This window comes from Rhinoderma darwinii, chromosome 2, assembly GCF_050947455.1.
Source record: "Rhinoderma darwinii isolate aRhiDar2 chromosome 2, aRhiDar2.hap1, whole genome shotgun sequence".
In the NCBI taxonomy this organism is placed as follows: Eukaryota; Metazoa; Chordata; class Amphibia; order Anura; family Rhinodermatidae; genus Rhinoderma; species Rhinoderma darwinii.
In genome coordinates, this window is record NC_134688.1 from 293,693,625 (window position 1) to 293,719,551 (window position 25,927).

Sequence of the window (25,927 nt, forward strand, 5' to 3'; positions counted from 1 at the left end):
GGACGTAATGACCTCGTGTGAACATACCCTTAGTCTGCTCTGCCTACTGCTCTGTTGCATTAGCCCTGTCTACCAGTGCAATGCCTCGCTTACTTGTGAATTAACATCGCCAACAGGCTCCGCCTACCAATGTATTTTTGCATTGGCCCAACCAATGTGGATATGGCTAAAAATTTTCTGACCCCGACTACTTGAGTTAGCCCCGCCTGCTGCCAATTTGGACCCCCCCCACAACATGAGACCACTTAAAAAAAATTTGCAGGGCCTCTTTAAGTTCCCAATCCGCCCCTGGCTTTACATTTACACAATATAGTTTGTTTTTGTTAGGCCTTATTCAAACGGCTGCTTTCCCCGCGGGAATACTGTCCTGTACTGAAAATATGATTACTGTACGGGACATTATTCCCGAAGGGAGGCAGGTACTCCCAGCATCATAGATAACTTTGATGCTAGGAACCAGTCTCCCTGAACGGTGATCGATCCTGGAAAAACCTGCTGTATATTTATACAATATACAGAGCGCAGGGAAGCTGCGACTGCTAGGCAGTAGCTTATACACAGCGCCTCATTAGCTGTGACGTATAAGGCTTCGTTCACATTTTCATTAGGTGTTCCTGTTGCTCTGTTCTGTTGTGTTTCCATCATGATGTCCGTCGTTTTACTGGACAAAATATTGCAGAATGCTGTGCTATTTTGTCCAGCGTTTTTGACCGGATCTGCAACAGATACTCCTAACGGAGCCTCCAGTGTAGATGTCAATAAAGCCTTAGGGTATGTGCACACACAAAATTAAAAATGTCTGAAAATACCGAACTGTTTTCAATGGAAAACAGCTCCTGATTTTCAGCAATTTTTTAAGCCACTCGTGATTTTCACAGCGTTTTTTACGCCCGTTTTTGGAGCTGTTTTTCTATAGATTCAATGAAAAACGCCTCCAAAAACGGCTCAAGAAGTGACATGCGCTTCTTTGTCGTTTTTTTCCGCGGACGTTTTTCAAAACGGCTGCGTAAAAAAACGCCCCGTCGGAACAGAAAGCTGTTTTTCCCATTGAAATCAATGGCCAGATGTTTGGAGGCATTCTGCTTCCGATTTCTCGGCCCGAAAAACGGCCGAAAATAAGCCGTGTGAACATACCCTTATACTGCTGCCCAATGCCTTCCCTCTATATACAGTGTAAGCATAGGTCTGCAAATACCGCACACCTGCTGCCTCTCCTTACCCTTGGTAGCCGATAGTGACACCCATAAGGAGCGGCGGCTGATCCATTCAATGTCTGAGACTGACAGAAACTGCCGAGCGCGGTTTCGGTCATTCCCCATAGACTTTAAATGGAGCGGCAGCAGGCATGCTCGAGCCCCGCTTTATCCAATGTTCTGTGAGGAACAGGCCCACATAGCCCAGACCAGACCCTGCAGATACTCACCTGTCCTCTTTCCTGCAGCTTGTAGACCTGTTCACTTCCGGGTGCTGCCGCAGACAACATTCTGGCACCCGTTATCAGGATGTTGTCTGTGGTGGCACCCGGGAGTGAAGAGCACTGCGGGAATGTGGTGAATAATTATTTAGGAAGTAGTGTCCGGGAGACTTTACAGCTCTCGCAGGTCTGCCCTTTTCCCAGAAGGCTCACAGACTTTTCCATTGATTGTCCCATCAGGGTAACCAGTTCTTACAAATCCCCTTCACATATAGTGTAAAAAAATCTGCAGCGGATTCTAGTCATACAGAGGATTATCAAATCTGTTGCAGTCTTTGACCGGGAGGGGGTAAATGGTAACAACCAGTTAGTTTATTCATAAATTTCTAGGAGGAATAACAGAGGAATGGCACAATGCAGAGTTCTAAGAAAAGATGCACCAGAATTGTGATTTTATGGGGAATACAAGTATTTACTGAAACAAACAAGTTAGAAGAACGGAGAGGTCCTCTTTAGGGCTGCTTTTTTGCAGTTCCCATTAGCGGTATACGTAGATTGCATTTCCCGGCAGATGCCAAAAACGGAGCACCTAAGAAATAACTGCCCTTTTACATCGCTTCAAGGCAATATATCGCACAGGCGCATTCATATTAGAACGCAGAGTGATACCACCTAGTTAAATATTATGAGTCTCGCAAATAGTCCCTATCATTTTTACAATTGCAATGAACATATCATAGGCGTTTGAATCTCATATGAGACCACATCACACACCATCGCAAGCAATATATCGCCATCGAACCCTAACCTAAAATGAGGCTTTTTTTAATTTTATTTTTGCATAATTTTCGACCATGTGAACCCAGCTCCAACAAAACAGAAAAAAAAAATACAATAAACTGAGGTGAAGGCGCGTCCTCCATACATATAACCACATGTACTCCCCACAGCTGACTGATGCAGGTCACCTATGGATCCCGCCGCACGTCCTGGAATGCGCGGCCCGTGTGCACTGATGCTGGGGATGAATGGAGGGGACGGCTCTTTCAGCAGACATGAGCGCAGCACAGGGGGCTCCGGCTGCTACACACGGGAGGCGCTGTTTGGGATTTTGGAAACTTTTGCAGCCGGCTCTTTGCACCCGGCGCTTCATTCACACGGACTGAGTAGATAAAGGACAGACAAGCCGACGTTGGTGGAACCAGTTATAGCTGTGGTGCGGGACACACGGCTCCATAAACCATGGACGGCGAAGAGAAGCTGCAACTACTCAATGGAGAGAAACGGTGAGGAGCTCGCTTTATCCCCTCGGATCAACCACACACCTGCATGTCTATGTGGGTTAACTAGGGCTGAGGTGCACGCGTAAGGATCCTCGCTGACTAACCATGTCTGTGTAGACAATTACTATAGAGTTTTCATGAATTTGCGATGTGATTCTATAGTGTATGTTTCTCCTCACTGGAGCCTGGGAATAGTAGTGTAGTGTAGTGTTGTGTTGTGTTGTAGTGTGCCAGTGGCCAGCTCAGACCATCGCTAGTGATGATTTTTTTAAGCCAAAGTCAGGAATGGAACTGAAACAGAAGACCTATATAAAGCAAGGTCTTAAAGTGTCCCCTCTATTGGATCCAATTCTGGTTTTGGCTTAAAAAAAAATTCATGCAAAATCTGCATCAAATCTGCACTGTGTGAACCAGACCTTCTATGCTGAGACCAGTTTCACACAAGCGTAATACGGTATGTGTTCAGAAACGCACCCATATTAGGGCTTCAAATCCCGACGTGACGGTTGCGACTCTGAACCCTACCGCCCTTAGGCTTAATTCACACGTGCGTATTTCACGTCCGTGTTACGCGCGTGAATATAACGATCGCCAATGGGGCCATTCAGACATTCCGTGTTTTTCACGCAGCGTGAAACTTACTGCATGTCCTATACTTGTGCGTTTTTTTTTGTGCATCACGCACCCATTGAAGTCAATGGGTGTGTGAAAATCACGGACAGCACACGGACGCACATCCGTGTGCTGTGCGTGATTCACGCAACGGTTGCTAAAGGAATGATTTTGCTGACGTGAAGCGCATGACATACGCGCATAAAAACCGCTGACACGCACCATACACTGATGTCACACGGAACTGCAACGCAGGAAAAACCCTGCGTTTTTTACTCACGCAAAACGGACACGTTCGTGTGAATAAGGCCTTATTCTAACATATTTGGACTTCTCAGGAAAACAGCCGCAGGGGGCTTCATTTCTTTTTATGGCGGAAAACTGGCATTAATACATAAATAAATTTGCCCTAGTGTCTCATAAATGTAGTGATCAATTGCATAGATGTGAACGGTCTTCTATAATGCACACGACCGTATTTTTTCCCTCCCGTAAATACGGGTCCTTTGTCACACGTTTTGACCCGTATTTACGGACCTGTAAATAAAGGGAGGTTAGAAATGATTCCACAATCATGTCCAAACCCCTTAAAAGGGTCACATGTTCGTTCAGACGCCATTTTCTCTGCTTCTCTTTGTTCAAAAATTGAAATCCCCTGAAGTCGCCTAGCAACGCTCCCGTAATTACGGGTGCACACACGTAGCCACCCGTAATTACGGGATCCCCATAGACTTCTATGGGCCTGCCCGTGCTGCAATTACGGCCTGAAATAGGACGTGTTCGATATTTTTCAACGGCCCGGGCACCTTCACGTACGCAAACGGGAATGCACCCATGGCCAATATATGTCTATGGGCCCGTAATTACGGGCGTTTTTACGGTTGTGGGCATGGGGCCTTAGCTTGTTTATCTGCTGCAAACCACGACTATAAGGCTATGTTCACACGGGGTATTTTGCCGAGTTTTTTGACGCGGAAACCGCGTCGCAAAAACGGCCAGAGAACGCCTCCCATTGATTTCAATGGGAGGCGTCGGCGTCTTTTTCCCGCGAGCAGTAAAACTGCCTCGCGGGAAAAAGCGACATGCCCTATCTTCGGGCGCTTCCGCCTCTGACCTCCCATTGACTTCAATGGGAGGCAGAGAAAGCGTATTTCGCGCTGTTTTATGCCCGCGGCTCTCAATGGCCACGGGCGAAAAACGGCGCGAAAATTGGCGTGCAGGGAGAGGAAAATCTGCCTCAAAGTTCCAAACGGAATTTTGAGGCAGATATTCCTCCCCCAAAATACTCCATGTGAACATAGCCTTAGAATCCTCCTTGTGCCTCACACTTGGTTAGAGTCACAGATATAATCAGTAATCTATCAATGTTTTACAACGGGTCAAAGATTTAGAAAAATGGTTAAAAAAAACACCAAAGTCTAGTGTTATGGAAGAGCCCTTTGTGTATTTCTATGGAAAATAAATATTACATAGGCTAATAATGAAACCTAGTGAAGTTGTGGGGGATTGCAACTGCCAGAATTCAAGTAACCCATAGCAACCGGTTAACATTTGGCTTCAGTGCAAGTAAACAATGGGATTTTGCATCTTGTTGGTTACTTATTTAACCTATCATTTTAACTACTTAAAGAGACTCTGTCACCACATTATAAGTGCCCTATCTCTTATATAAGGAGATGGGCGCTATAATGTAGGTGACAGTGATGCTTTGTATTAAAAAAAACGATCTGTTTTCACCACTTTATTAGCGATTTTAGATTTATGCTAATGAGTTCCTTAATGCCCAAGTGGGCGTGTTTTTACTTTAGACCAAGTGGGCGTTGTACAGGGGAGTGTATGACGCTGACCAATCGGCGTCATGCACTCCTCTCCATTCATTTACTCAGCGCATAGGGATCCTGTTAGATCCTTATGTGCTGTCTTATACTAACACATTAACAATACTGAAGTGTTTAGACAGTGAATAGACATTCCACGGGATGTCTATTTACAATCTCTGCACTTCGTTACTCTGTCTGTGGTAGTTACAGCAGAGGAAGCGTGATCTCGCGACATTACGCAGTAAATGACAGGTTACAACGAGATTACGCAGTAAATGACAGGTTACAACGAGATCACGCTTCCTCTGCTGTAACTACCATAGAAAGAGTAACGAAGTGCAGGGATTGTGAATAGACATCCCGTGGAATGTCTATTCACTGTCTAAACACTTCAGTATTGTTAATGTGTTAGTATAAGACAGCACATACTGATCTAACAGGATTCCTATGCGCTGCCTAAATGAATGGAGAGAAGTGTATGATGCTGATTGTTCACTGATTGGTCAGCATCATACACTCCTCTGTACAACGCCCACTTGGTCTAAAGTAAAAATACACCCACTTGGGCATTAAAGAGAACCTGTCACCAGCATTTTACCTATTAAACCAGCAATACCAGGTGGTGGTGGGTGAAAAATCATTTCTATATAACCTATATTTGTCTTCTTAGTCGGCCCTGTAGCTTTAGTATTCAGATTTTTGGGTTCCCACATCGTATGCTAATGAGCAGAAAAGAGTCAAATCTTCGTTTGAAAAGAGTCAAATCTTCAATCCTCAAGTCTGTCCGAGTTTACCCCGCCTCTGTACTTTTGATTGACAGCTCCTCGTCTTCTCCCAACACACAAAATCCCACGCTTGTGTATTGATGTTCTCTTCTGGTGTGTGTGCACAAAGGGCAACGCATTATTACGGTAAAAAGCGCAAAATGTTTGCAGACCGTTATTTACAGTCGGGGGAGGAATTTAGGAGCGGGGATAAAGCCAATTAACTTTTACTAGCAGTGGCCAGTGAGGGATAAGCAAAGTTCAACACGTGAAATGCTGGTGACCGGTTAGCAGAAATCTAAAATTGCTAATAAAGTGGTGAAAATAGATAGCTTCAACTCTTTCTCTAAGTTACTATCATTAGGCTATGTTCACATGTGCTGCAGATTTTCCGTCCGTGGGAAATTTCTGCACCAAAAATTACTCAGATTTTGGTTCAGATTTTTAAATCTGCAGAATGTCAATATATCTTGCGGATTTCACTCCTTTCAATGAGAGGAGTGAAAACCGCAACAAAATCCACAGCAAAACTGTCTAAAATGTGAATTTTGCTGCAGAAACACAGTGGATTTACGACAAAATCCGCACGTGGATTTCCGGTGGAATTTTCTGTCCTGCGTGGACTTGCTAATAATAATTAATAATTTCAAGTATTATTAACACTATGTGTTGGGGCTTTTAGGCCTAGCTCAGACTGAGTTTGACTGGGAAACCGCATTAGAATCATCGTAGTTTTTTTTTTTTTTTTATCTGGGTGGTATTTGACTGCTTGTTGGGGAAAAAGCGACATGCCCTATCTTGGGCCCAGATTTTTGGAGCTGATTTTGATGCAAAAACCACATCCATACTTGGTGCGGTTTCCACCTTTGAACATCCGTTGAAATCAATTGTAAATAATAAAAAACACAAAGAACTTGTGCGTGGTTTTTGCATATAATGCGTTAAAAAAAAAAAAAAAAAAGCCATTTCAAAATTTGCCTCAAAAATCCTGAAGGAGTTGTCATTTGCCGGCTGTCTTCAGATGAGCATTGGAAAACCAGTGTTACTTCAGGGAAGATTTTGCATCGGATTGCGTTCCGTGTGTCCGTTTTTAACGTTAGTGTAGCATCAGAGATGATAGACTGCTTTTTTTTTTCCCTGCATATCCCAGCAACCCATCAGGGAAAAACGTAATGCACTCGAATAGTGTCCGTGTGCTGTCCGATTTTATTTATTTTTTCGCTGACCCATTGACTTTAATTGACAAATCTAGTGCAGGAATTGGCCCAAACTAGTGCATGCAGCGGATATGTGAATGAGTGCATTGACTTTAATGTGTCAGTGTCCAGTCCGTTATGTACCCGGATGTGAACATCGCTCGTCTGAATAGACCCTATAAGTTCTCCCCGACTCCCTAATGCCTGTGTGGCTTGACTGAGCATTCATATGTGGAGGGCGAGATAAGTGGCTGCAAGTTACCTTGCTCTGCGTGTCTCATGGGAAAAATATGATCTTATAGGTTGCAATCCATCTGGCCCAATCACTGTTCACATTACTGGAGATATAGATGGGGCACTCTCGCTGTTGCTATTAATAGTAATGTTGTGGTCCCTTTAGGACTGCTTACAACTTTGTTCGCTGATCTGTGTTAGAATGTATCTGAATGGATGTGCAGAAAATCTATTTCCATCCACTCGCATGTAATAATACATTTTTTTTAACAACTTTTTGTATTTGCCAGTACGTACTCTGGAGTCTCGGGCAAAGACTTCCATGACCAAATGTTTGCCTATGTGTCAGATTTAAATGGCATTGAATTGGGTCACCAGGGGAACAAGCACTGCCACTCCAATAGAGCACAGGATGATTGGCACAGCGCAGAAAAAGAGCGTGCTCGAAAGAAACTTTATGTGGCATCTGTAGTCTGTCTACTGTTCATGATTGGAGAGGTTATAGGTAAGAGATATGTGACTTGTATGACACGTTAGACTGTCAATTGCATTTAAAGGCTATGTACACTTTTGAAGGCAATTTTCTTTCTATAAATCCATGTTTTATTTGATTTTGAATTGGTCTGTGTTAGAAAATGTTTTAAATCTTTGAGATACAGCTTCAATGCATCATGTATACAAAGATGTATCTTGCCGTCAGGTCTGTGATCAATAACCGATGCATTCACCAAAGCCGTAAGTCCTGCAGAGGGCTCATGCACACGGACCCATAGACTCTTCGTGTGCTGCCGTATGGCTATAGGTGCAGTGTTCAGGATCCGTGCGATACGGATCTTGCATGAGGCCTAATAGGGAAATCAGAAAAGGGGGATTGTCCATACCGGTTTAGCCAACAGGTATCCTTTGCCTGTGTTGGCTCTGCTTTCCTCTAAAGTGAGGCATACGGCCACCTTGGTTATCTGATGCCCTATCCTGCATGTGAAATGCAAGCTTCCACAGTTGAATTGTACCGCGACCGTTGGGGATCACTTATCATTGCAATCGTTAATGATGACAGCACTTTTAACACTATATAACTATACAACTGTTGCCATCTAGTGTGATACTTTCAATTAAGTTACAGTTAAAGATTTGCAACTTATAGTTTACCTATTAAGCATCATGTGGCCTATAGTGAAATAGCAGGTGGAGAGACACATTAAAGTTGTATGTATGCTGTACATACTGGATGTTTATCGCCTTTTACAGTTTTTGAATATTTAAAAAAGTGTATTTTTGCCACCTTGTGCTCTATTGACAGGTGGGTACATTGCACACAGTTTGGCCATCATGACAGATGCTGCCCACCTTCTGACAGATTTTGCAAGCATGATGATCAGTTTATTTGCCCTCTGGATGTCTTCTCGTCCAGCCACAAAAACAATGAATTTTGGCTGGCATCGAGCAGGTGAGCAATAATTTTGCAATTATTGATACTTGGGTGTAAGGGTAGGTGGTAAACTTGCACAAATATTCTACCTCATTGTGTGTTTTTAAGTTATTAAATTTGCACAGATAGGATATAACCTCAGAGTTCTCAGGCAGAATAACCAGTGTACGTTTGCCTGCACTACACTTTGCTATTGGGGGAGGGGAGAATTATAAAGGGAGCAGTTTCAACGAGTTCCCTTATTCCTTGGGGCCATAGACCCTGATCTTACATAAGAGGACAGCCACACTGCATACAGGAGGTGTTGAAGTTCAATGAGTAAAGACCCTTTTACATGGGCCGATCGGAGGAATGGAATGTTTGTTCTTTTCCATCGGCCCCTGTAAAAGGGCCCAGCGATCAGCCGACAAACGAGCAAATACTCGCCACTAAAAGTCATCGTTGTAGGCAGCATATCTCCCCGTGTAATGATGGAAACTACGGGGACAAACTATCTTTTGTCCCCATACAGTACAATAATTGTTGCATGTACATGGTGCGCCGGTCAATGGGCTAAATCGTCGATCAGCACTCATTTACCCTCTGAAATCTGACAGTGTAAAACCACCCTTAAAGGGGTTTTCCCCTCAGAGACCATTATGAAATATCTATGGGATAGGCCATAAATGTCAGATAGATGTGGGTCCCACCTATCTCTAAAACGGGGTCCCCTAAACCCCGATCTACCTCTGTGTTGCAGCTAAAGCGTGTGATTTCCGACCACGAAGAAAAAAACCGTGTAGTTTGTGTGCTACGCTGCTTCTGCAACTGCTATTCACTACTATGGGAGTTACTTATATAACGTAGCTCAGCGAGCTACGCTGTTGTCTTCTTCATGGTCGGAAATCACACGCTCCAGCCGCAAAGAAAAGAGGTAGAACCCAGGTTTTGGGTCCCGTTCTAGAGATAGGAAGGGGCCCAGAGGTGGTACCCCCACCTAACTGACGTTTATGGCATATCCTGTGGATATGCCATAAATGTTGCTGATGGGAAAACCCATTTAAGGCCCTTTTACACGGGCAAACAAGTGTTCATATGAACGCTCGTTCCTGATCAATGCCCAATGTAACCGGGGCAAAGATCAGCCGATGACGAGCAAATGATCATTCTCATTTATGCGGCCAATAAAATGGTCGCTAGTCGGCAGCACATCTCCCTGTGTAAACAGGGTGATGTGCTACCAACATGCTGGAAATGTATGAGGACAAATGGTCGTAGTAACGATCGCTCATCCCCATACGTAACTGAGCTTTGCTCCTTGTGAAAGGAGATCTCATCGATCGGCTCTCGTTTTCACAGCCCAATCCCGACCTTTATGCTAATTACACAAAGCTGTAATCTTGTTGTACGGAGCTATCGCACTGTAAAAGTACTACTATTGTTATAATGTATATAGATGATGATACATCTTACCTTTTTAGGGCCTGTATATAGTTTTGCACAGGGGTAAAAGGACTCAGATCTACATCTGACAGTGCTGACCACTGCTGTATTAGATGTACTGTGTTGAATTATTCTCTATCCGATCCCAGCCTTTTGTCTTTATTACACCCCCAAACATTGCCTTTATTCCACCAACCGACGTGGGAAGTATAACTGATTTGGCACACAACCGAGATCGGGCCGTGAAAACCAGTCCGTATGTCGGCCGGATTTCCCAGCCAGATCACAAGAGGTGAACGGGACTCCCGGCATCAGACATTTTATGATGCTAGGAGTCTCTACCTCCCCATGGAACTGCTGTTCCGTACTGCAAAAAAAATGATAAAGTACAGAACAGCAGTTCCACGAGAAGGCAGAGTCTCCTAGCATTAGAAATGTCTATGATGCCAGGAGTCCCATTCACCTGTACCGTGGTCGGGCTGGGAAATCCGGCCGACGCACCAACCGTTTTTAATGGCCCGATCTCGGTCGTGTGCCAGAGCTGTTAACCTCTACTGTCTTTAACATTTCTTGTAAGCCTCTTGACTCTTATGACAGTCAACACTACATGGATTATGGCATATAGTTTTCAGAGCTATTCGTTTGTGCCAATTTGGTACCAACCTGTTTCCTACACTTAAAACCAGCTTACTTTGCCAAACTGGTATAAAGTAGTCAACTGTTGCTGTTATCTGTATATATGTAACATTTGATTTCTTAAATGTAGCTTTGAGCTTAAATAGTTTTCTCCTATTTTCAGAAATCCTAGGAGCCCTCCTATCTGTCTTGTCCATCTGGGTAGTGACTGGAGTCTTGGTGTATTTGGCTGTAGAACGGATAATTTCAGGAAACTATGAAATTGAAGGAGACGCTATGTTAATTACATCTGGCTGTGCCGTAGCCGTGAATATTATGTATGTAATGGATTATTTGATGCTCTCAGTTACAAATGCATGTATTACCTATAGCTCAAGGTGTAGAGTTATTTATAATGGTCCACCAGTTCAGTAAAAAAAAATAAAAAAAATGACCAGATCCTTTGTGTCAAAGGGAATCTGTCAGCGGTTTTGAGGCCTCAAAACTTCTGACAGAGCGATATAAAGGAGGGGGCGGGCAATGTAAATATACCTTTTTGTCTTGGTCATGCCTGACCGAGAAACTGACATTTGATTTGTCAGTTGCATGACGGATAAACTGACGTTTGATCTCCTGCAGTGGTCGCAAGTGGCACTGTCTGCTCTGAGTGATAGCTCTAGTGGCCAAACAGGAGAGAGCTGGAGCTGTCACTCAGAGCAGAGGTGCGAGACTGGCAGCATGCAGTAACACTTGCACATCAAGTGCCTGCCTTAGTGGCACTTCCGATCGTGGCGTCGGGGGAATGAAACACCTTTTGTCTCGGTCATGCAAGTTGCATGACAGAGAAAACAATATGTTTACAATGCCCCCCTCCTAGTCTTTTCTTTATACGTTTCCTTCCTCATGGATTCACTTCCTGCCTTGGCTAAAAAAAAATTTGCCAAAAACTGCATGTGTGTGATCCGGTTCTCAAGGTTTGCCTAGCAAAAACTGCAATTCATTTATATAATAATATTATCAGAAGTATTCCTAGTTCAAAGGGAAGCATTCCGATAATAAGCTGCAGTAAATTTGTATTTATAAAATGCCAAAGTTAAAAATCACCTTTTCGATTAAAAAAAAAAAGGCTATCACAACTGATTTTCATTGGAGGTTTCTTCCACTGCTATTTGTATGTAAAGTTCAGACTGCACAGCTGTTGCTGTGAGCAAATGTGTTTAGAGTGGTTGTTACTATTCCTTTATAAATCAGAAACAAGGCTTTGAGTTCTCCTAGCAGATAAAAGATCCACTCAGCCTAGGGGAACTTTGAATGCAGGCAACTGGTCTCAAGTTTTCTCCATGAGAGAGGCCTTTTGTTTCAACTCCCTATGACCTATTAGATGTACAGTGTTAAATTATTCTCTAACCCATCCCACTACCGGACAACTGATGACCTATCCACCGGATAGGTCATCAATCTATGATCTGTGGGGGTCGGACACCCTGACCCCGCACCGATCAGCTGCTCCGGTGGCCTCTGGGGCATCGGACGTCCATGCCGGAAGCAGTTGGCTCCGGTCACGGAATAGCGGCCGAGCTGCATGGCGGCTGCTATGCAATGTATGGAGCCGACCGCTTCCGGCTCCGTACATTGCATACTGTCTAACGTCATCCGGTTCCCGCAGGCCACCGGAGCAGCTGATCGGTGTGGGGTCCGAGTGTCTGACCCACACAGATCATATACAGATATAAGTTTGTGTATGTCTTCTATTTAAATAAAATCTGAATTTATGTAACCTGATTTATATTTGTGTAAATTCATTCTTTTATCCTCTGTTCTATAGAATGGGTATAACACTTCATCAGACTGGACATGGACACAGTCACGGAGCTGGAAATACTCACTCTCATTCACACAGTAATGGAGAGCTACATAACCCTAGTGTTCGTGCTGCCTTTATTCATGTGGTTGGGGATTTGCTGCAAAGCTTAGGTGTCCTAGTTGCTGCCTATGTCATCTATTTCAAGGTAATTCAGCGGTGACAGATTTTTTATATCTTTGCCACCTTTGTGTGAAAATTAGACAGTCGATTAAAATGTGGATTTTATGCAAGAAACTGACTGTAATCCCTTATGACCATCTTTCTTCTACCAGCCAGAATACAAAATTATCGACCCCATCTGCACATTCATGTTTTCTGTCCTTGTTCTGGGTACCACGTTGACCATTCTTAGAGATGTTCTGCTTGTACTAATGGAGGGTAAGTGTAAAGGCTCAGTAATTTTAGTGATTGACTAGAGTTGAGGGTAATTGTACTGGGTCCCTAATTGTCGCTGATTGACTTTAGATAATTTTTATTTTTATTTTTTTTTATCTCTCTACAGGTACACCTAAAGGTGTTGACTTTAACATGGTAAGGGATACCCTACTCTCTATAATTGGAGTGAAAGCTCTTCACAGCCTCCATATCTGGGCCCTGACAGTGTCCCAACCTGTTCTTTCTGTTCATATAGCAATAAGTAAGTTTTTTTTTCCCTTCCCCCGTTTTTGTAAATTTTTTATTTTTGTGTGATGCAATGGGCAGTAGAGCTGATTCGACCTGGCATGATCATGGCTTCTACACTGCCTGGCCCTGTCAATCAGAGAAGGTAGGGATTAACTGGGGAGACCAGGTAAACCTATTTGGAGCAATGGTGACTCCCTCGTTACTCCAAACAGCTCATTTGTATATTTTAAGAATAAACTTCTATTTCTGCAATGGAGCCATGCATCTGAAAAAGGAAAACCGCATTCTACTCTGGTGAGACTACACTATCTTACTGTGCTGCTGCTTTTTATCCGCCAATTTCTGGTGACAGAATCCCTTTACACCCTTAGTGGCCAGCCCATTTTATTTTAGGCCTTATAATGACCAAGCAATTTTTTCATTTTATTTCCATCGTCTCATTTAACCACTTGCGGACCGCCAATAGTCTATACACGTCCAGGCAGTCCGCAATTCACTCTGCAGGGCGTTTCTAGTACGTCCTGCAGAGATATACTTTTTTTTTTTTTTTAGCTCCATGATACAGCTGACATCGTGAAGCTCTGGCCAGAGACCAATCAGTGTAGTCTCTGGCCATGTGATCGTTGTGACAAACTGTCACAAACTGTCACAATGATCACAATATTTTCCCCGTTGACGGCGCTTCCCCATACTCTCCATACTTCCCCATATTATTGTCCCTCCTGTGAGGAAGGGAGAATAATAGTAGTAATAAAACACACACACTTTTTTTTTCCTCCAATAAATAGTTCTATCGATCTCATATCTATCGCTCCATGTCTCTTTATGTGTATCTCATATATATATATTGATATATAGTATAGTTTTAGGCTGGGGCTACACGGCGACTTTGGACACGACAGTCGCGCGGCCAAAGATCACTATGTTCCGTAGTGTACAAGTAACGACAGTTAATGTGATCGCGGTAATTTTACCGGACAAAACTATTTTTGGCCATGGAACTTGTGTCATGGCCAAAGTCGTCGTGTAGCCCAAGCCTAGAACTATGTTATATATCAATATATATGAGACCGATAGATAAGAGATGGCTGATTATAATATATATATCTAAATTGCGGAAAAAAATTAGTTCTACAAATAAAGATTATTATTATTTCGATCTACCGATCTCTTTATCTTAAGCAAAACAAGAGAACAATGAGTCACAAAGCCATAAATAAATAGAAAGTTGTCTTTTTATTATAATAACATTTATACTAACATTATAAAAATGCAAAGCAGGATCTAAAGAACATTGTCTGTACATGGACCAAAACAGACAGTGGTAGTACAATCATGGGTAGATATTCATTGATACACATGGAACAGCGTTAAATACCATGCGGCTACAAAAAGGCACCTATTTCAGTTGTGAATACTATTATGGTATCATATTGTTAAAATCTAGTATATAGTTTACACATATGTTCCTATATATAATCTGTACCTCTTGTTTAAATGGTGAAAAATGCCCGGATTGCCACAAATGCATCAAGTCAGGGTATCCTGAAATAGGCCAAAGTGTAAATCTATACCCACCTGGTAAAACCAGGGGGGGGCGTCCGTGTGAGAAAACGTACCCATAGAAATGAAGGGAATGAAGTGGTCCGCAGAGTGGTTGCAACGCCCCTATCTCTTTATCTTTCATATCATATATATATATACTGTATATGGATGTATATCATATAGAGATGTACGGTTTTAGGCCCCATGAACACGGCCGTAATTTTGATCCGCAATTACGTAACGTAACTGCGGAACAAAGTACGGACCCATTGTTTTCTATTGCCCATGGACGCCTTTCCGTATATTTACAGGAAGGTGTCCAGGCTGTAGAAATGTCCTTTTTTTGCGGGTCATGTCCTGTTTTTTATTTTACGGTCTGCAAATACGAGTGTCTGTCCATGGCCGGCCATGCCTGTAATCACTGGCCGTGATTACGGGCACGGCCGTGTGCAGGCGGCTTTAGGCTATGGCTACACGGCGACTTAGGCCCCATGCACACGACCGTAAAAAAACCTCAGTTTTTGCGGACCGCAATTGCGGTCCACAAAAACGGAGCCATTCACTTTCATTGAACACTGACACCTTTCTGTAGCACTACGGAAGGGTGTCCGTGCTGTGGAAATGTTTCGGGAATTATGGAACATGTCCGTTATTTTGCGGGCCGTGATTGCGGGCACGGTCGTGTGCATGGGGCTTTAGGCCCCGACACTGGTCGCATACACAAAGATCGCTTTGAAAAATGTGCTCTCCAAAAGCCAGTTCACGCACCATTCATTGTAAACTCAGCGTGTATGAAATGGCCACATATGTTGTATCACTGAAGTCGGCAGAAGTTGACAAATATGTATTCTGGTGTGTTTGCCCAGTGGCATGCACCAGATGTCCGAAAAGGTCACCTGAATTCTCCTATTTGGAAAATAAATGGCAGTTTTAATTTTTCCCATCAAAGTCAATTAATTGTCTGGAAAAAAAATACAGGGCTAGAATCATTTATATGTCACTAATCGAATAGCTGGGGGGTGTAATTCTCTAGAGTTATTTTTGGGGGTGTTTTAGCACTTCACAACATCTGTAATGGTTGTGTAGTGTCAGCAAACTGGCTTTTGGAAAGCAAATTTTCCAAAGCTGGTTTGCGCAACACTGAGGGTATGTTCACACGGGCTATTTTTGGCTGTTTTTCGGGCCGTAAGCTCCCGGAAAAACGGCGTTCCGTTCCGATGTGCCGGTATTTTTTACGTGGCCGTTTTAAAAAAAACGGCCGCGAAAACAAACAGCCTCGAAAAAGAAGTGCAGGTCACTTCTTGGGACATTTTTGGAGCCGTTTTTCATAGATTCTATTGAAAACAACTCAAAAAACGTCTGAAAATCTGAGTTTGCGTGTGAACATACCCTCATTGTAACCGCCGACTTGCACACCGTGTGTAAGAAATGCGCACATATTTGATATAACTGAAGTCTGCAGAAGTTGTTAAATATGTATTCAGGTGTATTTACCCAGTGACAGACACCAGATGTAAAAAAAAAAACATGATCCAAAGTCACATTCACACTTTTTTTTAACATTTATTTCCCTTCTTTCCTTATTACATTTTTTAAAAAGTAAAATATATCACTTATTTTTTTTACAAAATAAGGAAGCCCAACATGTTCTGAAAAAAACAAGACCAAATACATGTAGGTTGGAACAGTAATAGAAGAAGAATTTGCTTTTAAATTGGCAAATGGCTAAAACGCGAAAACGGGCCTGGTCAGGAAGTGGTTAACCCCTTAATGACCGGCGTCTAGTGTTTTTACGTCGGCCGTTCAGGGTAGTTCTTCTGAAGTGTCGGCTTTTCACGTCTGCACTTCAGAAGAACTTTCCCCGCATCGTGCGGGGTGCTGCTGAAAACGGGGCTGCTGGTAACAGCCTCGGGCTTCAGGGCAACGATCGGAGACCACTAGCAGTGGTCTCCGATCGTATTTAACCCCTCAGATGCGGTGCTGAATAGCAAGTGCCGCATCTGAGTGGTTTGCGAGGGATGGGTCCGCATCGGAGTGGTTTCCGCGGGGATCTCCTGAAGACCGGACTGTTACTAACAGCCTCGGGCTTCAGGGCAACGATCGGAGACCACTAGCAGTGGTCTCCGATCAGTTTTAACCCCTCAGATGTGGCACTCAATAGCAAGTGCCGGCCACATCTGAGTGGTTTGGGAGGGAGGGGGCCGCATCGGAGCGGTTTTCCCGGTCATCGGGTAATCTGCCTCTGAAGCCAAGGCTGTTACCAACAGCCAAGGCTTCAGAGTGATGATCGGAGTCCAATAACCGTGGTCTCCGTTCATGTGATCACTGTGAGAACCATTCACAGTGATCACAAAATGAAAAACAAAGTGTTTCTCCTACCTGTCTCTGTCTCTCCTCACACTTGTTACTCTGTATGAGAAGAGACAGAGGGAGAATTTTACTGTGACACCAAACTCGCAAAAAATCTAATCTATAAACTTTATATAAACGTCAATTGTATACCTAGGCTAGGGTTATCCTTCGGGCACGTTCACACGTGGCAGAGTTTTTCCGCTGCAAATGTTGGTGCAGATTTACGCAACGAATCTGCACCAACATTTGCATATTTGACCGGTAATTCAGATGTTTCAGAAAACACAGTGGACTTGCCACAGATTTCATTTTTTGCATTGCAAAGGCTGAAATACGCAGTGAAATTCCGCTTCTTCTCCGCAACAGACAGTGCATTCTGCGGAGGGAAAATTACGCACCGCAGCCTATGGTCCGCAGCGGAGTTTTCCGCAACGTCTGCACTAACTCTCCTAAAAATGTATAGAAACAAATGTAAAAAACGTCCGCTGGAGGAATTCCACTGCGGACTGTCCATAGCGGAATTCCACAGCAATTCTGCCACGTGTGAACGTGCCCTTAATGTTATTCTAGGTTCTATTCTAGAGTTAGTCTAGGTTTAGCCTAGGGTTTTTGTGTAGCGTACGTGTGTGACGTCTGTATATTTTTTTTTTTTTGCGCAAAAAAAAAATTCTAAAAAATATATGTAAAAAAAAAAGTTTTATAGTCTACGTGTTTGTTCGACATCAGTTTTTTGTGAAGTGTTCTTTTGTGACGTCCGTGTATTTTTGTCTGTGGGAAAAAAAAAAGTAAAGAAAAAATAATAAAATTTGTCTGCGTGTGCGTCTGGTTACAGTCTTTGTTGTACGTGTGTGTAATTACAATGGCCCATAAAAGGTTCACGGTGAAACTGGCATACGCCATGTTAATTTCTGACTGATGAAAGCGATACAGAAACCGCGTCCATGCAAGTGTCGCTGCAGAGTCCACAAGCACAGGGCATGCCGCAGAAGTACCACAAAACACGGGCCACTCTATTCCCCCAGAATATATTGAGTGGGCACCCAGAGTCCTTTTCCCCTAATATCCCAGAATTTATTGCCACAGCAGGGATGAATATTAATGTGGCAAATTTTACAGCCCTCGATTTTTTTTCTTTTTTCTTTTTTTAAATATTCATTGTAGATAAACTATTGGAGCTGGTTGTCAACCAAACCAATCTGTATGCTCGCCAATTCTTTGCTGAAAAGCCAACATCATCCTATGCAGTGGCACCCCACAAATACTGGCGAACTTAAAAAAAAAAAATTGGGGCTTATCCTCAACATGGGGTTAGTGAAAAAGCCCTCAATCCGGCCATATTGGGCAACAAGCCCTACACATGCTGCGCCTGTTTTTCCAGCCGGTATGACCAGATGCAGATGTGAAGTGCTAATGCGCTTCCTTCATTTTAACGACATGTAGTAGTGATCCAGGCCGTGACTGCCTGTATAAAATAAGGCCCCTGATAAAAACTTTGGAGGAGTCATTTATGCCGGTGTACAACCCCGAAAAAAACCTAGCGGTGGATGAGTTACAAAGGCAGGCTCTCATTCCGCCAGTACATCCCCTCAAAGAGAGCAAAAAAGAGAGTGGTACAGGCTACACATCTGCCTTTAGAACCTATGAAGGCAAAGACCGTGATATTACCCACATTATTAACTCATTTACTTTCACACTGTTTTTGTAGGGAGAACCAAAACGGAGGGTTGCTTATTGGATAATGTTTCACTGTAAAAATGCTGCAATACTGTATTTTCTGGAAAAACATATTTTTTTATTTCTTTCCACCTAATAAAAATACTCACTATACCCCTAGATGAATATTAGCAGGACATTTATACTTGTCAAAATGACCTGCAGTACCACGGCAAAAATCCGCTCTGGCGTAAAAAGGCCTCCAAAAGCCAAAATGGACTCCTATGATATGCCCTATAACGGGTCCGTATAACAGATTAGACACACATATTTGGTATCGCCGTACACGGGAGAAATAGCAGAATGTGGAAAGGTGTCACTTTTACCATTATGTCATATGGTGTTTCGAAATGGCCTAAGAAAAGTGACACTTTTGTAAAAAAAAAAAATGCAATTTACAGAATTTGTCCAAGCTTGGGCAAAAAAAAGATGTGAAGGGTTAAAACAGAAATTGAACCACTAGAAATAGACTTTAGAGTGTCTAGTTTGTAGAACATAATGTTTTTTACCATTATTTATTGGACTTCAAGTCCATTCCCCATACATTACTACAATGGTGTAAAAAACGAAATTTAAGACATTTTAGTGCGCAATTGAAAAAAGGGGCACTTGTGTTTTATACTATATTTCTGGTCAAAAAAAAATAAACTACACCTCCAAGTCAGGTGTCCTTATGATCAGGATAAATGAAAAAATATATTTCAATACATTTGTATGATACAATTACTTTTATTTTCAAACTGTTACATTTTAAATGATGAAAAATCAACATTTTTCCTTTTTTTTTCTGTCTTTCCATGGCTATAAAAAAAGTAACAAAAATGTTACCTATACATATATACCACAAAAAGGAAGCACTACATGTCTCAAGTAAACAGTGCAAAATTCACATCGATACATAAAACACATATAGAGTTATACTGCGTTACATCTGCGAAAATTGCTCTGGTCACTAAGGTTTAAAACCCCTTCGGTGTTGAGGGGTTAATAGGTCAGTAACAGAAATGTAGGGTTCGAGTGCTATACAGCCTTCACATCAGTGAGTTTCTCACTTAAAGAGGCTCTGTCACCACATTTATAAGTGCCCTATCTCCTACATAAGGAGATGGGCGCTATAATGTAGGTGACAGTAATGCTTTTTATTTAATAAAACAATCTATTTTTACCACGTTAGGAGCGATTTTAGCATTATTCTAATGACTTTCTTAATGCTTAAGTGGACGTGTTTTTACTTTAGACCAAGTGGGCGTTGTACAGAGGAGTGTATGACGCTGACCAATCCGCGTCATGCACTTCTCTCCATTCATTTAGTCTGCGCATAGGGATCACTATGTGCTGTCTTATACTGACATACTAACGTTACTGAAGTGTTTAGACCGTGAATAGACATTCCTTCCAGCCAGGACGGGATGTCTATTCACAATCTCGGCACCTCGTTAACGTTTCTGTGGTAGTTAGAGCAGAGCAAGCGTAATCTCGCGAGATCACGCTGTAAATGACAGGTTACAGCGAGATTACGCTTGCTCTGCTGTAAGTACCACAGAAACGTTAACGAAGTGCCGGGATTGTGAATAGACATCCTGTCCTGGCTGGAAGGAATGTCTAAACACTTCAGTAACATTAATATATCAGTATATGACCGCACATAGTGATCAACGCAGTGTCACTAAGCGCTGACTAAATGAATGGGGCGAAGTGTATGACGCTGTTTGGTCAGCGTCGTACACTCCACTGTACAACGCCCACTTGGTCTAAAGTAAAAACACGACCACTTGGGTATTAAGAAAGTCATTAGCATAAAACTAAAATCGCTCCTAACGTGGTAAAAATAGATAGTTTTTCTAAATAAAAAGCACTGCTGTCACCTACATTATTGCGCCCATCTCCTTATGTAGGAGATAGGGCACTTATAATGTGGTGACAGAGTCTCTTTAAGATAAAGACGCTGTATAACCTGTCAAAGGGTGAAATCACACATGCAGTTTTTGTAATCAAACATAGGAGTTCATCCTAAAGGAAGTACCGTATTTTTCGGACTAGAAGACTCACCGGACTATAAGACGCACCCAGGTTTTAGACAACAGAAATTAGGGAAAAAAGGATTTCATAATATTACTACTTTTACAACGAAACAAATATTTGCAAAATCAAATTTTTTTCTATTTCGCCACATTCTGACAGCCCTAATTTTTTATATATATATATATATATATATATATATATATATATATACTTTAATCGATTGAGCGGTGTGAGGGCTTTTTTTTTTTTTTTGTACATACGATTTTTTTGATCGCATTTTAGTTATTTTTTCTTTTTTTAGCGCTAAGGTGACCAAAAAACAACGATTCTGGTGTTTTTTAAAGGAACAGTGTTACCACAATTTTTTTTTAAAATATGTTAAAGATGTTAGTGCTTTGTTAAAAACGTTTGGCTTAATTTGTGTGTTACTTTTTCTTATTTTTACACTTTTTCTTCCCTATGGGGGCTGCCATTTTTTTTTCCATTTCTTTATGTGTCGATTAACGACACATACAGACATGGAATACGGCAGCTCCAGTCCCATAGGGACTGCGAACGGGGCCCGTTCCATCCACTAACATGTACGCCGTCTGTGTGGGAACTGCGCATGCGCCGCTCCCACACAGTCCAATTTGAAATGCGCGCCGTCCGGCACCATTTTCCTGTGGACCGGAAGTCGCGGCCGGACAGTAAGATTACTACTTCCGGTCGCGGCTTCCGGACTTGTGCACTTGGACCAGCGGCAGCAGACGGAGCGGACGGGCCGGAGGGAGCCGCGGCGGCAGGAGCAGGTAAGAGATTTCTATGTATGCTCGTGTTTGTGTGTGTTTACTACTGTATGTAAACCTACTACACTGTGTGTTAGCTCAAAAAATGGCGACACACAGTGTAGGAGGTTAGACCGTTCAATCCCCTCGTTTATCCCGGCACTAGCCAGGATAAAGGAGGGGGGGGATGCTGAGAGCTCACTAGAGCGAGGGCTTTTTACCCAATTTTGCAGCATAAAGCAATGTGGTTGCTTTACCACATGCAATGCTGCAATTTTGGGAATGGCTCCATTTAGTGACCAGCAATGGGAAATATTATAAATTAGAATCCAATTTATAATATTTCCTGACTCGTGAAAAAAATAAAAAAATTAGAACAATGTTTAATCACCTATACACTAATTGTTTAACTAAAAAAAAAAAAACATGTTTTGCTGGCAACACATTCCCTTTAAATCTAGTTTTTTTACGCCGTTCACGGTGTGCGTTAAATAACGGTATATTGTAGTAATTGTGTTTTTTTTGTTTTTTTACTTTTTTTTTTTAATATTTTTTCTATTTTGCCACTTTTTTTTAAAAAAATAAATGAAAAAAAAATAATTTTATTCGTTCCCCTAGGGGACTTGAACCAGCAATCGTTAGATTGCTGGTACAATACACTGCAATACAAATGTATTGTAGTATATAGTCATTTTTACAGGCTCCTGCTAAATCCTGCCGGGGGCATGGCTTAGTAGAGACAGACCGAAAGCAGACCTGGGGGCCTTCATTCAGCCCCTGGGCTACCATGACAACCATAGGCACCCACCCATATCGCATTATTACGGGGCATGTTGGTCTGTTGTAGGGGGCCCGTCCCCCATCTAACGGTTTAATGAGGCTCTGTCACCACGTTATAAATGCCCTATCTTGTACATAATGTGATCGGCGCTGTAATGTAGATTACAGCAGTGTTTTTTATTTAGAAAAACGATCATTTTGTGAGTTGTGACCTATATTAGCTTTATGCTAATGACTTTCTTAATGGACAACTGGGCATGTTTTACTTTTTGGCCAAGTGGGTGTTTTACAGAGGAGTGTATGACGCTGACCAATCAGCGTCATACACTTCTCTCCATAAAAATGATAGTTTTTCTAAATAAAAAAACACTGCTGTAATCTACATTACAGCGCCGATCACATTATGTACAAGATAGGCCACTTATAATGTGGTGACAGAGCCTCTTTAAAGAGGCTCTGTCACCAGATTTTGCAACCCCTATCTGCTATTGCAGCAGATAGGCGCTGCAATGTAGATTACAGTAACGTTTTTATTTTTAAAAAAACGAGCATTTTTGGCCAAGTTATGACCATTTTTGTAGTTATGCAAATGAGGCTTGCAAAAGTCCAAGTGGGTGTGTTTAAAAGTAAAAGTCGAAGTGGGCGTGTATTATGTGCGTACATCGGGCGTTTTTACTACTTTTACTAGCTGGGCGTTCTGATGAGAAGTATCATCCACTTCTCTTCAGAACGCCCAGCTTCTGCCAGATCATGCTGTGACGTCACTCACAGGTCCTGCATCGTGTCAGACGAGCGAGGACACATCGGCACCAGAGGCTACAGTTGATTCTGCAGCAGCATCAGCGTTTGCAGGTAAGTAGCTACATCGACTTACCTTCTAACGCCGATGCTGCTGCAGAATCAACTGAAGCCTCTGGTGCCGATGTGTCCTCGCTCGTCTGACACGATGCAGGACCTGTGAGTGACGTCACAGCGTGATCTGGCAGAAGCTGGGCGTTCTGAAGAGAAGTGGATGATACTTCTCGTCAGAGCGCCCAGCTAGTAAAAGTATTAAAAATGCCCCGATGTACGCACATAATACACGCCCACTTGGACTTTTACTTTTAAACACACCCACTTGGACTTTTGCAAGCCTCATTTGCATAACTACAAAAATGGTCATAACTTGGCCAAAAATTCTCGTTTTTTAAAAATAAAAACGTTACTGTAATCTACATTGCAGCGCCTATCTGCTGCAATAGCAGATAGGGGTTGCAAAATCTGGTGACAGAGCCTCTTTGAATGCCGTGGTCACTATTGACCACGGCATGGGGTTTTCCCATGAGGGACATTTAGGACATATCCACAGGATTTGTCCTAAATGTCAGATAGATGTGGGTCCCACCTCTGGCACCCGCACCTATCTCTAGAACGTATCTCAGCGAGTTACGCTGTTTCTGTAACTCGACAATGTAATCAGTAAGTGGCTGTAGTCAGCGTGAGCACAAAAAGCTAGAACAGTGTTTAGGGGCCCCGTTCTAGAGATAGATGCGGGTCCCAGAGGTGGGACCCGCATCTACCTGATATTTGACATATCCTGTGGATATCCAAAAAATAAAGTGTTTGAAGTAGCACATATTCCGATATCAGGAGCGGTGTCACGCTGTAAAATCAGACCAACCCAGTCTAACGTAATGTAATCCTCAGAAAAAGAATGGCTGAACATCAGCAGACGTCTCCCAAATTTTAATCACTATATTCTTTTATTGGTCAAACATCCATTAAAAAATGGCTACGCTTCCTGTGGATATGTCATAAATGTCTCTCATGGCAAAACCCCTTTAACTAGTTAAACAACCAGGAACAGCGCAATCACTGTTCCTGGCCTTTAGAGCAGCGTGTCAGCTGTAAATGACAGCTGAAACCTGTAATGTATCGAGCAGGCTCTTTGCGTGAGCCCGCTCCAAATATCACCGCCCTCCCCCGCTCCATAAGGATCGGGAAGGGATTAAGTAAGCAGTCAGAGGGGGTCTGGCGCAACCCGGCATCTTGACTGCCGACTATAAGGAGGGACCTTTTTAGCAAGATTTATTCTTTCTATAAAGTGCGTCTTATAGTTGGAAAAATACGGTATAACAGAAAGACCTGATGACGTCTCCTCTTTTGTATCCACTCCTGTCTTTAGCTAAAAAAAAAAAAAAAGACTGGTTGCAATGAAAATGACCGCTACTGTATTAAAACTAGTTTGGAAAAATGAGATTGTGGCAAACCCACATAAGCTGTGTAAGCTCTAGAAACTTTTTTTTGTTTGATAAAATTATAAGTACAATTCTATATTGTAAAAATTCTACATGTCGTTTCTAGGTAAGCTTGATGACTAAATCTCTGCTATATTGGCTTCCAGTGAGATTGTCACGCATTTTATCCAGACTTCTGAGTGGCAAACTTGCCTATTTATGCAGTAATATATGCATCTAGTTCCTGTATTGACATGTAACTGGGCAGAATTGCTGTTCAGAACCCAGGAAAGCTGCTGAGAAATGTAACGGCCATATTGCGTGTCAGATTTTTTTTTCTTTAGAAAGAATGCCTTTTTGGACATAATTGTATGCGTTATTTTACATTATGTTTGTGTTTCTATCTTTGTTTAGTCTTGACTCCTCTCCGGAGAATGCACTTAGACTTGCTCTGTATGTTTCCTTTTTCTTATTATTTATTTGACTTGTGTTTTTTTGTATAACTGATGGGTAACCTCTCTCCTATTCTCTTTTGCCATAGATGAGGGAGCAGACTCTCAGATGGTGCTAAAGGAGGCCAGCTCTCGACTACGGAGTAAATTCCACTTTCACACAACTACTATCCAAATAGAAAATTACTCAGATGATATGAGAGATTGTCAAGAATGTCAGGACCCCACTGACTAGTAATGCATCTTGTATTTGGAAACCATTGTTGACTGGGATTGCCTCCAGTTCTGTGAGAGGGGTGTTTTTGCTTGGCTGTGAACATTCTAAAAGACCTTAGCACTGACCTCTAGCCAAGGATGACATCCAGCCTGAGAGCTGCATTTTGGGACCCCCCTACTTGTTATCTGTGCTGTCTTCCTTGCATATTCTTCAAGATGAGTAGTGAGGCGGGTCTTTTCTCCACCATGGGGTGGTTAGACTGCTTTTATCTCTTGCAGACATTTGCACATTATTAAAGCAAGAGGGAAAGACTTTGGCAACTAGATAACAAATAAAACATTGACGTGATGTTCTTCTGTAATTTAGTTATTTCTTGTTAGATTTTAGCAATCTGTTAACAATTGCAAATATGACAAGTTATGACACTCCTCTGATAACATGCTATTATTGTACCCATTTGGTAACCCTAGGTTAAATGAAGTTTTATATAAATGGTGATAATATAAATATTAATAAAACAATGTGCTATGTGTGTGTGTATTCCTATGTATACACACCTCCTAGCTATCATAAAATATTCCTTTAA

The 25,927-nt window shown here is 42.3% G+C and overlaps 1 protein-coding gene across 1 annotated transcript; it reads left to right on the forward strand.

Moving 5' to 3' along the window:
* The first annotated feature begins 2,237 nt into the window (after window positions 1-2,237).
* On the forward strand, window positions 2,238-25,927 carry SLC30A2 (solute carrier family 30 member 2). Its single transcript, XM_075853466.1, has 8 exons — window positions 2,238-2,700; window positions 7,614-7,828; window positions 8,624-8,770; window positions 10,974-11,127; window positions 12,615-12,798; window positions 12,926-13,031; window positions 13,156-13,290; window positions 25,214-25,927. Exons 1-8 carry the CDS (start codon window positions 2,657-2,659, stop codon window positions 25,357-25,359), a joined length of 1,131 nt encoding a protein of 376 aa, XP_075709581.1. The 5' UTR covers window positions 2,238-2,656; the 3' UTR covers window positions 25,360-25,927.